General features: G+C 47.1%; 1 protein-coding gene and 1 long non-coding RNA gene across 2 annotated transcripts in view; both read right to left on the minus strand.

Moving 5' to 3' along the window:
- LOC144819148 (uncharacterized) overlaps positions 1-10,677 on the minus strand; it is an 80,697-nt gene extending 70,020 nt beyond the window's left edge. Inside the window, exon 1 of the mRNA XM_078677127.1 lies at positions 10,450-10,677. Within this exon, the coding sequence (XP_078533253.1) occupies positions 10,450-10,677 (228 nt within the window). The remainder of the gene's footprint in view (positions 1-10,449) is intronic.
- Positions 1-14,721, minus strand: part of LOC144819923 (uncharacterized) — a 148,101-nt gene that overhangs the window by 109,958 nt on the left and 23,422 nt on the right. The window lies entirely within an intron of this gene.

The following is a 14,721-nucleotide window of genomic DNA, read 5'->3' on the forward strand; positions in this document are numbered from 1 at the left end:
GATTCGGGCATTGGAAGTCTCAATGTCCGGTTCTTCTGGAACTAATTAAAAATAAAGAAACGAGGGACATGACGAATGGCCCCAGGACTAGAGGGCAGGGGCGGGGGTACGCAAACGACACCAACAGCGACAGACCAGGAAGATCGAACACATTTGACCGTCCCCGACAGAACCAGTACCAACTATCTGACAGTGAGAACACTCCCGACTTCGCATAGGACTGCCAGGGGCAAGGGAGGGATCCAGTCGAGCTCTGTGTTGACCAGCAAGGTCCTTACGTTACCGCTAAGGTCCTGGGTACAAAGTCTCCATTCTTGGTAGACACTGGAGCGACACGTAGTGTATTATCAAAGCGACTGATTCCAAGGGCACCCTTGTCTGGCTCACACATTACATCGATAGGTTTCGATGGAACGCCCTCCACTAATCCCCTGTCTGTACCTATCTCCTTTGACCTAGGAAACAACCCCACTGACCCAACATTTCTGCTCTCCTCCAACTCCCCTGACGCCATTATGGGTATTGATTTACTAAAACATTTCCGAGCTACTATTAGGTGTTCCCCAGATGGAGTCGAGTCATCCTGTACGACAACCCGAGCATGTCCAGATCCCGCCCCGCACGACATATGTACTCTATAACTGATGCTGACCTATCCTTGCTCGACACCCTACCCCTGTACCTATGGGCCAGAAACGACTCGGATGTAGGACGAATGATGATCGACCCTGTGCACATAACTGTTCGACCAGACGCAATACTCCCGAAACTCCCACAGTACCGGATATCGCCCGAAGGCGAGAAGGCATTGGTAGCGATTATTCAGTCCCTGGTAGATGCAGGAGTGGTAGAGGAAGTGGTTAGTAATGTCTGCAACAGCCCTATCCTACCCATTGTTAAGAAGCAAGGTGAGGGAGATGAGAAAGCGTACCGCTTCATCATCGACCTACAAGAAGTCAACAAAGTGGTGGTACCACAGTACCCAGTAGTCTCAGACATCACCACCATTCTGACCCTCATCCCGTCCACTGCCACCACCTTCACCGTTATTGATCTCAAGAATGCATTTTTCTCTATCCCCATCCATCCAGACAGACGTTATCTCTTCGGCTTCACCTTAAAAAACCGTTCGTACCGATTTTGTAGAGCTCCCCAGGGCTACACTGAAAGTCCCAGCATTTACAGCCAGGCCCTCAAAAGACAGCTGGACGCCGTCCAGCTACCAGATGGAGTGGTGTTGATCCAATATGTCGATGATATCCTTTTGGCGGCCGACACCACTCCACTTGCAATCACGGCCACTATCCAACTCTTGCACTTTCTTGCGGAGAATGGCCACAAAGTCTCCAAAAAGAAACTGCAGTTCTGCCAGCCTCAAGTGACATACCTAGGCCATCTCCTGTCCAAAGAAGGGAAGAAACGTACGCCCGACCGAATCCAAACCATCCTAGACACCCCCATCCCAAAAACACAGAAGCAAGTCCATTCATTGGTGGGCCTTACCTCTTTTTGCCGACAGTGGTTACCAAATTTCAGTCTCATTATAAAGCCCCTACTTTCCCTGTTGGCCAAAGATGTTCCCTTCCCACTCCCTTGGACCCCCGAATGCCAAGCGTCCTTTAAGGTGTTGCGGGATGCCCTTTGCTCGGCACCCGTCCTAGGAACACCAGATTACTCCAAGCCCTTCTCCCTCTTCACTCACGAAAGGGAGGGATGCGCATTGTCTGTTCTAACTCAGCCCATTGGCTCCAAACAACGCCCTTGTGCCTACTTCTCTGCCACTCTTGACCCAGTCGCCAGAGCTTTACCTGCCTGCCTTCGAGCAGTAGCCGCCGCTGCTGTCTCTATCCATCAGAGTGAGGGAATTGTACTTTCGAACTCTCTCACGGTGTTAGTACCCCACGCAGTTGACACCCTTTTGAACCAGACCAAGACTCAACACCTGACTAGTGCATGACTGACGGGGTACGAATTGACTCTACTTGCACCCCACATCACTCTGAAGAGATGCACAACTTTGAATCCTGCTACACTGTTGCCCTTGCCTGAAAATGACCCCGATGTGCCCCCTATACACGACTGTGTGACCCTCACGGACGAACAGACCAGGAGTAGAATTGACCTCCGAGACATTGCTTTTACAGACCCTGATGGAGAACTATGGGTAGACGGCTCTTGTATCAAACTCCCAGACGGCACCACTTCAGCTGCCTATGCGGTGACGACAGCCCGAACAGTAGTTGAAACAGCCCGCATCACGCAACGATCCGCACAGGCGGCAGAGCTAATTGCCCTCACACGAGCATGTATCATAGCAGCAGGAACCACGGCGAACATTTACACGGACAGCCAGTATGCCTTCGGGGTGGTTCATCATTTTGGGCTCTTGTGGAGGGAAACGGGATTCCTGACGTCCCACGGCACGCCCATCCTTCACGGAGATCTAGTCTCCGCCCTGATTGAAGCAGTTCTCCTCCCCAAACGATTAGCAGTGATCAAATGCCAGGCACACAAGAAGGTGACGGACTTAGTTGGACAGGGAAACGCACTGGCCGACATCACTGCCCGAACCACAGCTGAGAATAGGACGACGACACGCATATATGTGACCAGGTCACAAGCAGAAAAATGGACTGACGCTAGAGAAACGATTAGGGACATCCAGTCGGCCAGCACACCTCACGAACTGACTGAGTGGGCACGGGTGGGTCTAAAGGACGATGAAGGCTGCTGGCGGACAAAAGACACAAACAAATGGTTGCTGCCTTACTCATACTTGATTCCCATACTGACTATGGCACACTCCCCTGCACACATAGTTTCTGCCCCCATGATTGAACTCATTTCCAAAGTCTGGCACAACAACAAAATCCCCGACTCAGCCAAACGCCTGGCCCAGCAATGCCTTATCTGCCTACAACACAACCCCGGGAAAGGAACTGTGGTACCCCGGGGAGGGTTTGGGATCCCCGACCACCCCTTTGAGGTCCTCCAGATGGATTACATCCAGCTGGAGAGATGCCAAGGCTTGAAGTACGTATTAGTCATTGTATGCGCCTTCAGCAAATGGGTGGAAGCCTATCCAACCCGTGATAACACTGCCATGACTACTGCCAAAGTACTACTGAAAGAGTTTTTCCCTCGCTACGGCCTTTGTTGAATTTTATGGAGCGACAATGGCCCCCACTTCATAGCTGAAGTTATCCAACTAATCTTGAAGGGGCTGGGGGTAAAGCAGAGGTTTCATGCGGTCTTCCACCCCCAATCCGCTGGCCTAGTTGAGCGACACAATGCTACACTGAAACTGTCAAAAATAGTGGCCACCACAGGACTTAAGTGGCCAGATGCCCTCCCACTGGCATTGCTATCGATGCGCTCCACTCCCACTAAGCACCACTTGACCCCCTACGAGGTTGTGTTTGGGCGACCAATGAACCTCTGGACTGCCCCCAAACCGACCTCCATTCACGACGTCCCCGACGTCCTGCTGTCAGATTATTTATACAAATTAACTAAAACGTTGTCTGTCATTCATCAACAGGTGCAGCAGGCCATCCCCGATGCTTCCAGGGGTCCCGGTCACGATATCCAACTGGGAGATTATGTTTTAGTCCGGAATTTTCAATGGGCAAAGAGTCTGGAACCCCAGTGGACGGGCCCCTGGCAAGTACTGATCACCACTCGGACGGCTCTTCGAGTAGAGGGGAAAAGGCACTGGCTGCACGCACACCACTGCAAGAAGGTCTCCTCGACCCTGGCCACGACAGAAAACGTCGACACCCAAGAAGAGCTCCTGAACAAAGACCGGCCATCACTGAACTGCTATCCTGACACCGAGGCACTTGAACTTGCAAAATTCTCTGATCCCACTGTGCCATCCCGGGAAGGGTATTTCCTGCGTCAAAAAGGAGGGAGCTTCGGCTAAGTAGACCACGGACTAAGTTAAAATCTCAGAACAGTGGCCTAAAAACAACCAAGGGTTACCCGGAGAGAAGCTAAACAAAGTCTGTGGTTCTGCCCATTACCGAGCACCTTGAAGATGATGGAAGCGCCAGATAAGAAGATGATGGAAGCGCCAGATAAGAAGATGATGGAAGCAACCGGAAATACCCACTACAGGAACCCAAAGGCTGACAATTTGCACAAATCAAAGACAATCGCCTTCTTCATTCTCTTCCTCCTTTGCCTCCTCCTCATGACTTCCTTCTGGATCTTGGAGGAAAGCACACCCGCTCATCAGATATTGCCGACCACTGCACAGCCAACCACCATGAAAGAGCATCACCTGATCTCCCTTTCACCTCAGCTCCGAGAAAGGCGTAAGGAGTTCTGGAACAATTCCTTCGTGCAACTATTGCACCAGCACAACCTTGCTGCAAATGCCACGAACTGCTGGGTCTGCGGGTTGCTCCCGCATGCCACTGGACACTCCATCCCCTTCATCCCTTCTCCTTTCTCAGTTCACGGCTCCTGCCTCGCCTGGTTGATCCTCTTGCAGGAAAGCCACAAGGACAACGCCGCTTCTGGTCAAACAGTGTCACACTTCTACTATGGGTTCTGGCTGAACAAAACAGGAAGGACGTCTGCCCCCTTTTGTCCTGTGACCTCAGGTTCCGCCTTCCATATGAACATCCCCGCCAAAGAACGAGTTGAAATGCAAGTGCTCCACAATCCAGCTAGACCCACCTTCTCCTACCTGCGGAAGCGAACGGCTGCCACTCTGACTGTGGCCCTGTCTGTCATCAATGTCACAGGTCTCGTGTGCCTTGAAGGCCAGGGAACACAGCTGGTGGGTCACAGTTCCTGCCACATCACCAGAACATTGGTCTCAGTTGATCCCCCCTCCTTTGTTGCTTCTCCGAATATGTACTTTGTTTGTGGCATCAAAGCTTACACTTGGCTCCCGAAAGGTTGGAGGGGTACGTGCTACATCGCCTTCATTCTTCCCCCCACGTATGTGGTCCCAGCCTACCATCACCGGCAAAAGAGCGCCGGAGACATTGGACAAGCCGACTCCACCGGAGCACAGTTCCTGGATGCGGTGAAGGGACTTGTTCCTCTGTGGGGCCCAATGGCAAATAGCCGCGCTATCCGACACCTGACTCAGGCAGTAGAAACAACCATTAACATCACGGCTGGCATCCTCGCTAACAACACGGCTGAGCTTCAGGCAGTCCGCCTGGTGGCTCTTCAAAACCGCCTTGTTCTAGATGTGGTTCTGGTCGACCGTGGAGGAGCATGCCGCATCATCGGCTCCAGCTGTTGCACCTACGTGCCAGATAACTCGCCTTCAGTCTACAAAGCAATCGAACACCTCCACAGACTATCCTCAGAGGTTCACCAGGAGCAAGAAGGATGGTCGCTTGGAAGCTGGTTTTGGGACACTTTGAAGGTCTGGGGATGGAGGTTATTTACATTTATACTGATACCAGTCGTGGTACTGTGTGGGTGTTGCTTAGGTATTCAATGTTTGCCACCTTTGTGTTCACTCATTTCTAACTGTATGTGCCCTAAGACTTTGGACTTTAGAACTGAGCACATGAGTCCCCTCTATGAGATAGAAATACGTGGTCTTATGGGGATAGATCCGAATTGACAAGCTGGCGAGACATGTTAAAAGGGAGGACTGTGGAATTTTAGTTCGTGAACTGAACATCATCTGCGCCATCTTGCCCATTCCTCAGACTCACGTATGAACATACACGACAGCCATTTTAGGTACCATGGTCTCCCTGTTCACGATCGATCATCAGCGCACTTCCCTGACCCTGCAAGCATCCCCCATGCACCCTGGCTGCCCCCGCTCTCACATGCACAAGTCATGAACCCTCCCCTTCCGCATGACTGTCTCTGGGAATCACACCCCGCGCCTGACCAACACCTCCTTTCCTTCCATGAATACCCCTCTTTTGATAAACCCTTCCTCTACGCTCGATTGTCCACACCGATCCTTCCTTTCATGAATATCTCTCCTTTGATGACCCCTTCCTCTGAGCCCGATTGTCTGCACGGACCGCTGGTCATCCCTTAGCCTGAGGATACAGTTTATTGCCCACTACTGTATGCACTCGCCCCTCTTCAAAGGAGCTACTATTGATCATGACCTCCCCACCCCCTGAGATTCGATCAGGCGCACACATTCCAAAGGAATCGGCGGAACACTCAGCTGCGTGATAGCCCCCTCCTATTGTATGGGGGGGTGAGGACCTCTACTGTAGCCACGTGTTGGAATGAGCCGGAACTGGGGGGTACCGGGGATGTCTTTTTTTTCATTACTTCACAATGTCTTTATTGTAATAAAGAGCGGTCACATGTCGTAAACCAGTGTATAAAAGGCCAGGCCTCAGAGAGGCTGTTAGAGAGCACCTCGAGACGATACCTTGTTGTCCGATCTGATGTGTTCTGCTCCGTCGGAATAAAACTTGTTTCCCGTCTTCCTGTCTCCAGCGCCTGCCTCTTTATTTGATAAACTTCGTATGGTATTAGAGGCGTTTAACGCCGGGCAAAATTACTTAAGAAACATCGACTAAATCGCCTGACCATTTTTCTGATTTTCCTCAATAGTGCTTGCGTGCACTTCCTATTAACATAATTAGATTGGTTTATACCCAACAGGGAAATGTAATTTGCTTATAAGTCCCTTGTAGAGTGGTATATCATGTACACAGGGCCTGTAAATTAAATGCTACTAGTGGGCCTGCATGGACATGTCTTTTTAAGGTATACATGTCCTGGTAGTGAAAACTCCTAAATCTGTTTTTCACTGTCGTGAGGCCTATCACTCCCATTGAATCACATTGGGGATTCTGTTTTACATTTAATAAACTGTAATTTCCAATTGGGAGCTGGTAGCTAAGTTGTGTTTGCTGACTGTGGAATTGTAGTCTGATTCCCTGTTTAATGGTGAAGCTGGGTTTTCCATTATAATTTTAAAAAAAGCCATTTATAGAAAGTTGGCACTTTTCCAACATTAGTGCTTTGGTGCTTATAGAGTGGTCTGGGGCACATGACTAGGAGTAACTGACAGTTAGACTTTGTGAATTCCTCCCAGGCAGTCACACAACAGAGGAATTAGGTGTGCCTGAATAGGCCATCTGCTGGCAGGATGGGAGGTGGAGCTGAGTACAGCCCTACTTGAAACTAAATAGACTGTATTCTGCCTTTGCATAAAATGTCAAACAGCCCCACATTGTCACTGCAGCCAACTTGGAGCTTGAGCAGGGGAAGCAGGACATTTCATGCACCTCAAAGCTACTGTCTAGAAGCATTCCCCACCTTCCAGAAGGAGGGCACCAGGTTATAACAGGCATTTGCAATGCAATCGGTCTCACCTTTGGGCCCTTACATGTATTTAGCTAGGCAGCCCATTAGCCTGGGTGCTGAAACATCTACTGTTCTTTAACCTGGAGGGAAAGTAAGCACCAAACTGTGTGACATTAAGAGAAATATTGACTTTGAGCTGGAAATGGTATAGTCCAAAGCTCTGTTTTTAACATAAAAGCAGGGCCTTCAGTGGTCATATCACTGAAAAAACAAGATTTGAAAAAAATATTATTGTGAACGGGTGCTCGTGGAAGACAATTTCTATAAACTGGAATCTAGAGAATGCTAAAGTGATTCTGGTATTTTACTGACCTCTGCTGGTCGTTTTCTTTTAAGAAAGTTAAATGGAGGCAGTTGCCAGAAATTTTTTAAAAAGAAAGTCACTCAGCAGAAAGTAATTCTGGTATTTTACTGACCTCTGCTGGTCCTTTTCTATCAAAACAGTTAAATTGAGGCAGTTTAACAGGCAAAAACACACTCCCTATGCGGAATCAGGCAAGTCCTAGGGCTGATCTCCAGAACCCCCTCTAAAGTATATAAAAAATGTCTTAAATGCTCAAACTAAAAAGGGAACCTCAGGCACCAACATGTCAGTACACTTCTGCACCTGTAGATACTCTGCCAGGAAGAAGTACTGCTGCGCTGCTGGAAGGACTGCCACTCTGCTTGACTGCTGCTCTGCTGGACTGCTACCCTGCTGCCTTGTTTGTCCTGCTGCTCTGCTACCTTCTAACTGCTGACAAGGACTGGATCTTTATATGGTGCAGGACCTCCATAGTGATTCACAAAGGCTAGTTTTCCGCCTCTTCTTCAGAGCCACAGGGACACAAAAGGATTCCTTCATCTTGAACCCACACCTGGAACCAGACTAAGTAAGTCTTGACCCTCCAAGTTGTGCACATCCAGTCCTGGACCTTTGGAAGTGGTGCTAAAAGTGCCCAGATAGCCAGAATCCAAAAGTGGAGAGATTTTGGCTAAAAGGTGCTCTAAGAACCAAGAGTAGACCAGAATTTGCCTGATGTGCATCACTGGTCAGGTTGACTTGGCAACTTCCCCCGCTTCACTCTTCTCCACCTGCCTCAGTTCTGTAGGACCTCAAGACCTGGCTCTTCAACTGAACCCCAGATCCCCCCCCCCCCTCAGTGCCATGAGACCCTAACGGGTAAGTGTTCGTGCTTTACAAGAAACCTGATTGATTTATTGACTGACAACAACAAATCTGTTTTGTCGACCGTTCACCAAAGGGGTAATTAACCTCATGGAACTGTGGACAGATACAGACCTCTGCCTTGTTCCACTTGAGACAAATGTAGAAATCTTCACCACAGTTTTGACCCAAGATTATCTGGTAATGACGCTCCCTATTCAGACATCTCCTGCAGCATTACCACGCTGAACTTTATCTTCACAGAACATTTTCTCAAGAATCTTTCTAAATCCGAATATAAGCGCTGACCAGTCCCAATCCACTTCTTTGTCCGAACCACGCTCAATTACGGTCCACCATATTTTTCAACTGTGACCCTGTCTTACCGACTAGATGATTGGTTGGTGCTTTGATCATTTAAGCATTAGTTTTTACTAAAATCTTTAAAAATTCATAACTCCAGTTCTATTGATCGGATTTTTGCTGTTTTGGTGTCAAGTAATTTATTAGAATTCACAATATTTATCTAAATAATTTGGGATTGCTCTAGTGTTGTGCTTTCACTTTATTGCTGTCTGTGTGCAGCATAAATACGTAACACATTGCCTCTGAGTTAAGTCTGACTTCTTTTTGTGCCAAGCTATCCAAGGTAAAAAACAAGTGACTTTTTGTGGTTCACCCGGCAAGGGATTTTTGCCGTTGCTTGACCAGGGCTCACACCCCAGCCAACTAACTACTGAATAACTACTGAATATCTGTGTTATTGTTGCATGCAATAGTTAACCACTGTTAAGGAAGCTTCTCTATTCATGTCAGAGGATGGTGTCAGAGACCAGCCTCAGAAAGGTATTCTCATCAAAATAAAACAACTACTGAAACTTCATGTTTACCCAAACTATAACTTTTACTTAGGTGATTCCATTTCATGCTCTATTATTGTGAACCTCCTTCCTAAACTACTAAGCAGTAGGGTAAGAGCACTGGTGGTATGAGCTATAAAGCTGTGTGACTATGGTCGCTAGAGGTAGTGAGGGAAATTTCCAACACACTATGACTCAGTGATTTGCATTCTCAGAGGCAATGGGATAATGTTGAAAATGATTGACGATTAAAAACATCTACTCAGAGCCTTAAATTATCCTCTCTGGCAGCCAGTATGTAAGCTACAAAGTCAGCCATTATGATATCCTCTGAAATGGGCAATAACTGCTTGTGCACAGATTTACCGAATAATTTTCTGAGCAATTATTCACCTTTATGGCAAAAAAAACACATGTACACCTGTTCTGAACAGGTAGAAATGCCTGTGCAACTGCTGGCTGTGATTAGAGGTACTGATGGGGAGTTAGGCATGCCGCCTTGGGGGGAATATTAATTGCTCTAACAGATCTGAGAAAGGAAGTGAGTTGGACTGCACAATGCTGCTTACCGCAACCCAGCTCCTGCAACCTCTCTGAGAGACCCTTAGAGCTGAGCCCAAAATTATCTTGTAAGGAGATTTCAAACCCAATATTTCTAGGCTGTAAGAAATCGGTTTATTGGTGGAAGGGGTGGAACCCCACACAGGCAGCAAGCCCAGTCATTGTCAGGGTGAACCACAAAAGTCACTGGATAAAACAAATAACAATCTGGTAGTTTGGCACAAAAGCTTCCAGGCTAAACTTAGAGGCAATGTGTAAAGTATGTATAAAGCACACAAACAGTAATAGAGTGAAAACACAATACAAGCAAAATCCAAATCAATTTAGCAAATTTGAGTAAATTTTAATAAATAAATGGATACTAGAATGACACAAGTCCAATCAGTAGAACAAGAGATATTCAATTTTAAAGTTGTGGGTAGATATAGTGTCTAAAAGTACTAAGGGCCATTGACTGTCATCTGGTCATGCTAGATAGGGGGGAAGCCACAAGTTCAGGCCGCATGTGATGGCGAGCGGTCTGGTAAAGGGAGCAGGTTAGCCCTGCTGAAGAGTTACCTTCACAAAGTCCGGTACGAAGAGTTCCCTTTTGCATTGAATGAGGCTGTGAGAAGCAGGAAGAACATGCAGATAGTCATCGCTGTGGGGTAAAGAGTAGGCCTGGCATCGTGGATGGCCATTGCTGTAGCACAAAGATCCAGCCGCGTGTTGCAGATAGTCATTGCTGGAGAGTCTTGTTGGCTGTGTTACTGTAGCACTAAGTGCCAATCTTCCATTGCCGGTCATTTCTGTAGTAAGAAGAGGCAGGTTAACTTTAGCTTCACATTGGCGGTCATCGCGAACGGCAACATTTCTTCACAAAATGGACAGTCCATGGTCGCGAAGGGCCCAAAACTTCAGGATGTCACCTTTCTTTTAAGGAGGAGTTCAACTGATGCCAGCCAAGTGTCTAGGACTTGGGGAGGCACATCTTGGGGATCAGAAACTCACTCCTGCTGAGCCTGGAGGGCTCAGGCAGGTCCATTTGCAGTTCCAGGCAGGTCCAATGCAGGAGGTCAGCTGGGCAGTTATAGGTAAGTGGCTGGAGCTTCTTCTGTCCCTGCAGCTTAGACAGGAGGTCAGCCAACTGACCCTGGAGAGGCACACCTTTATCTCAAAGAAGAAGGCAGTACTCAAGCAGCTGGGCAGTCCTCTAGTAGCAGCAGGGAAGTAGCACTGCCTTTCCCCCCTCTCGGGGGAAAGGCAGTGCTTCTTATGTAACATTCGTACTGAAGAGTGGCCCAGGAGGTCCAATATTTATAGGTGGTGCCAGCTTTGAAGTGGGGGATTCCATATCCTACCCCTACATAAGGTTCAGAAGTGTGAGGTGACTAAGGACTAGTGTCAGGTTCCTTTGTGTGTGCTGGAGACATGTCCTTTGAAATGTAAGTCGGGTAAGGTACAGCATCACCCCCAGCCATACTGGCAAGATGGCCCATACTGCTGACAAATAGGCACCTGTTGTGTTCCTGTCTGGGTGAAATACACAATCCCCAGATGCAGAGTCTTTCACAGTCATGTGATCTAGGAAACTGTAAGAAGACGCACATGAGTAAGACAATACATTGCCAACTTTCTAAAAGTGGTATTTTCAGAATTGCAACTTAAATCAGACTTTACCCTTGAATGGGATTTTAAATTACAATCCCTTTGAGTGTGAACACCAGACCCAATCTGCTGCCAATTAAATGTTATCACTTATTAAATGTAGTAATGTAACTCAGTATTAGTCATTGGAGGAGGTAGGCCTTACGACAGGGAACAATTACTTGAGGAGTTTTTTACTGCTAGGGCATGAGTCTTTAGGGTCTAATTTAAGGGGGATTAAATGTATTAAAAAGAAGGTTTAGGCCTAGCAAAAGGTTTATTTTTCCAGGTGGAAATGGCAGTTTAAGCTGCACTTCAAGTTGCAGTGGCAGGCCTGAGAAATGTATTAAAAGGCTACTTGAGTGGGTGGCACAATGAGTGCTGCTGGCCCACTAGTAGCATTTAATCTACTAGCCCTGGGTACATGTAGTACCATCTACGAGACTTACAAGTAACTTAAATGTGCCATTTAGGTGTAAGCCAGTTTTGCCATGTTTGAAAGAGAGAGCCAAGCACTTTAGCACTAGCTGGCAGTTGTAAAGTGCACAGAGTCCTAATGCCAAAAACAATTATTCAGTAAAACAGGTGGAGCAAAGGCACAATGTTAATGGAAATACCAGGCCAAGGATGCCATGTCTAACACGGACCCTGAAGCATAATTGCGAGTTTCAAATTTTCACTTGGAGTTACCATTCAGGGTGAAATAACAACACTCATAATGATTGTGAGATCTAGTAATTGGTGTGTAAGTACCACGTCAAGGGGGCAGTAGCCCCTTTATTAGCAGAGACAGTTACTATTAAGCATGGGCAAGGGACAAAGAGCAAGAGACGAGGGGGGGGTGACTCACGTCTAGTGTATGATATTACAATGTGTCTCTTGATAGAAAAGTGCTGGAAAGGACTGACCAACTCGCAGGAACACAGCAAACTCCCACACTACACGGATGCCAGCGGCTGTCATCAGACTCACATTGTAATGTCAGTCTCATACAAATAAACACAATATATTTTATTGCAATGTAACTCACAATTACATTGCATTGCAATGTCTTGCATAAGGTATATGTTTAGCCTAAGCCAAGCTGAAATTTGCATTTTTCGCCTGAGCTTCATTTTACTTTCTGCCCCAATAAAATGAGGTCCATTTATAATAGCGGGATGCTTTTATGCTCATGTCATCTCTTTGGGTGTCGCTTGGTGTGGATCTTACACTGTTATGACTAGTTGCTGTTATTCTTGAAACAAGCCTCTACTGACTGAAGATTGTGGCCCAGGTCGCAAAGTTTTAGCGATGGGATAGTGTTACTTTTGTAAGGCTAACCCGACGCTAAACCTTATTGGAAATTAACAAACCAACGCACATTGTTATTACCGTTGGTCTGTATAGGAAAGTAATGCAAAGCATTGCGAAACGCTACGTTGCATTACTTTGCATGAAGGGGCATTACAAGTGTGATACATGGATGTTCCCATGCAACCACCCATGCTTTTGAGGGATATATGTCATTACGACGCGGTGTTTACACCGCGCTACCATTACAACGCAGTTATCACAACGCAAGTCGTTACAACGACATGCGTTGGAGGGCGCTGGATTGTGGATTATTTTAATTTTCTATTCCAACTCCAGCCCACGTAACAGTAGGGATGGTGTTGGAATAGAAAATTAAACTATTCCTTAAACAAGAGCGCCATCCAGCGCAAGTCGTAGTAATGACTTGTGTTGTGATGGCTGCGTCGTAAAGGCCCCGTGGTGTAAACACCGCGTTGTAAAGGATGTTTCCCGCTTTTGTGGCTAAACCTTAATTACAAACATGAGTAGACAGGGTTTAGCACCAAAAATGAATGTCGCTGGAAAACCGGCATTAACCCTTTGAGTGCTCATGACGAAGTCAGCTCGTCATGAGCTACGGCGCTCCGGTGCTCATGATGAGCTGAGCTTGTCATGACCTCGCCCGTTCCGTGGAACGCTCGCATGCTGGGCTGATTCCCCTGCAGTGCTGAGCGTTCCATTGGAACGGGTGTGGCCAGCACCGGAGCGCCGTAGCTCATGACGAGCTGACCTCGTCATGAGCATGGGGGCGCTGTACGCGCCCCCCCCCCCCCGCCCCCAGCACAGCGGGGGAAACAGCCCCGCACGGAAGGGGTTAATGGAGAAATGTTTTCATTTCTCCTTTTTGTCCAACTCAGCATGCGTGCTGCACTGTGCAGTACACATACAAAGTAGGAAATGCTTTCTGCTGTGTCTAGCTAAAGTATTTTGTCCATGAAGGGTGCCCTTCCTTACGAAATGAAATCAGGACGGACACAGCAATATCTCTGTGTCTATGGCGCTCTCCTGCTCTCTTTCTCTCTGTCACACAATGCAGCACGGTGTAGCATTTGTGGCTGCTGTGTTCCCTGACACCTTTCAGAATCTGGGCCTGTGACTGTTCACTGCACGCTCTCTGAAGTCCTTCTGAGCGCCATTCATTAAAACAATGTAAAGGCTTCGAGCCATCTGTATTTGATAAAAATATTGGGGTTAGAAAGGCAATTACAGATCAGTGCTGTGTGGCCCAGTATCAGTTGTTCAAATCATCACTGCCTCTTGTTACTGACCTCAGTCAAAGGCCTTAGAATCTCAGTTGACCCATAATAACATTTCTTCAAATGATCGTCCACGCACGATTGTGTTCTCCGAAGCCACGCTTTGAAGTACAATTCAATGCGCCTTTTTCAATCCAGAAAGGAGGTTCTGATGTATTTGAAGAGAAATGAGTTCTGACATGACACAATGTTCACTTTCCATCAATGGGTCGAGAACTCATTAACAAATGTGAACGAGTTTTATAATAATACTGTTTATGCACAGCTCAGAGGCATCTGCTTGAACACTGACAACTTGCTAACAATGTTCACAAACTTCGAAATGCAAGATGGGCTTTATATATTTAAAGCCATATTTTAAACCAAACCAAATGGATCTCTGGTGAAATGTACTTGCATCTATTCAGTGTGCGTGCTTTTTTTTCCCTATGACTTGCAACTTTAAGAAAATGTAATTTCACACCTATCCAACTAAATTAATATCATTTAACAATTCATGTGAAATTGCAGTGCGACTTCCGTCTGAAAAGATTTGCAGACTTACAATAGTTGCACATATTCATTTACATTACATCGGGAGTGCATTTAATTTAACATTGTATGTCACTACTAG

The sequence above is a fragment of the Lissotriton helveticus genome, chromosome 2_1 (genome assembly GCF_964261635.1).
Source record: "Lissotriton helveticus chromosome 2_1, aLisHel1.1, whole genome shotgun sequence".
Taxonomy (NCBI): Eukaryota; Metazoa; Chordata; class Amphibia; order Caudata; family Salamandridae; genus Lissotriton; species Lissotriton helveticus.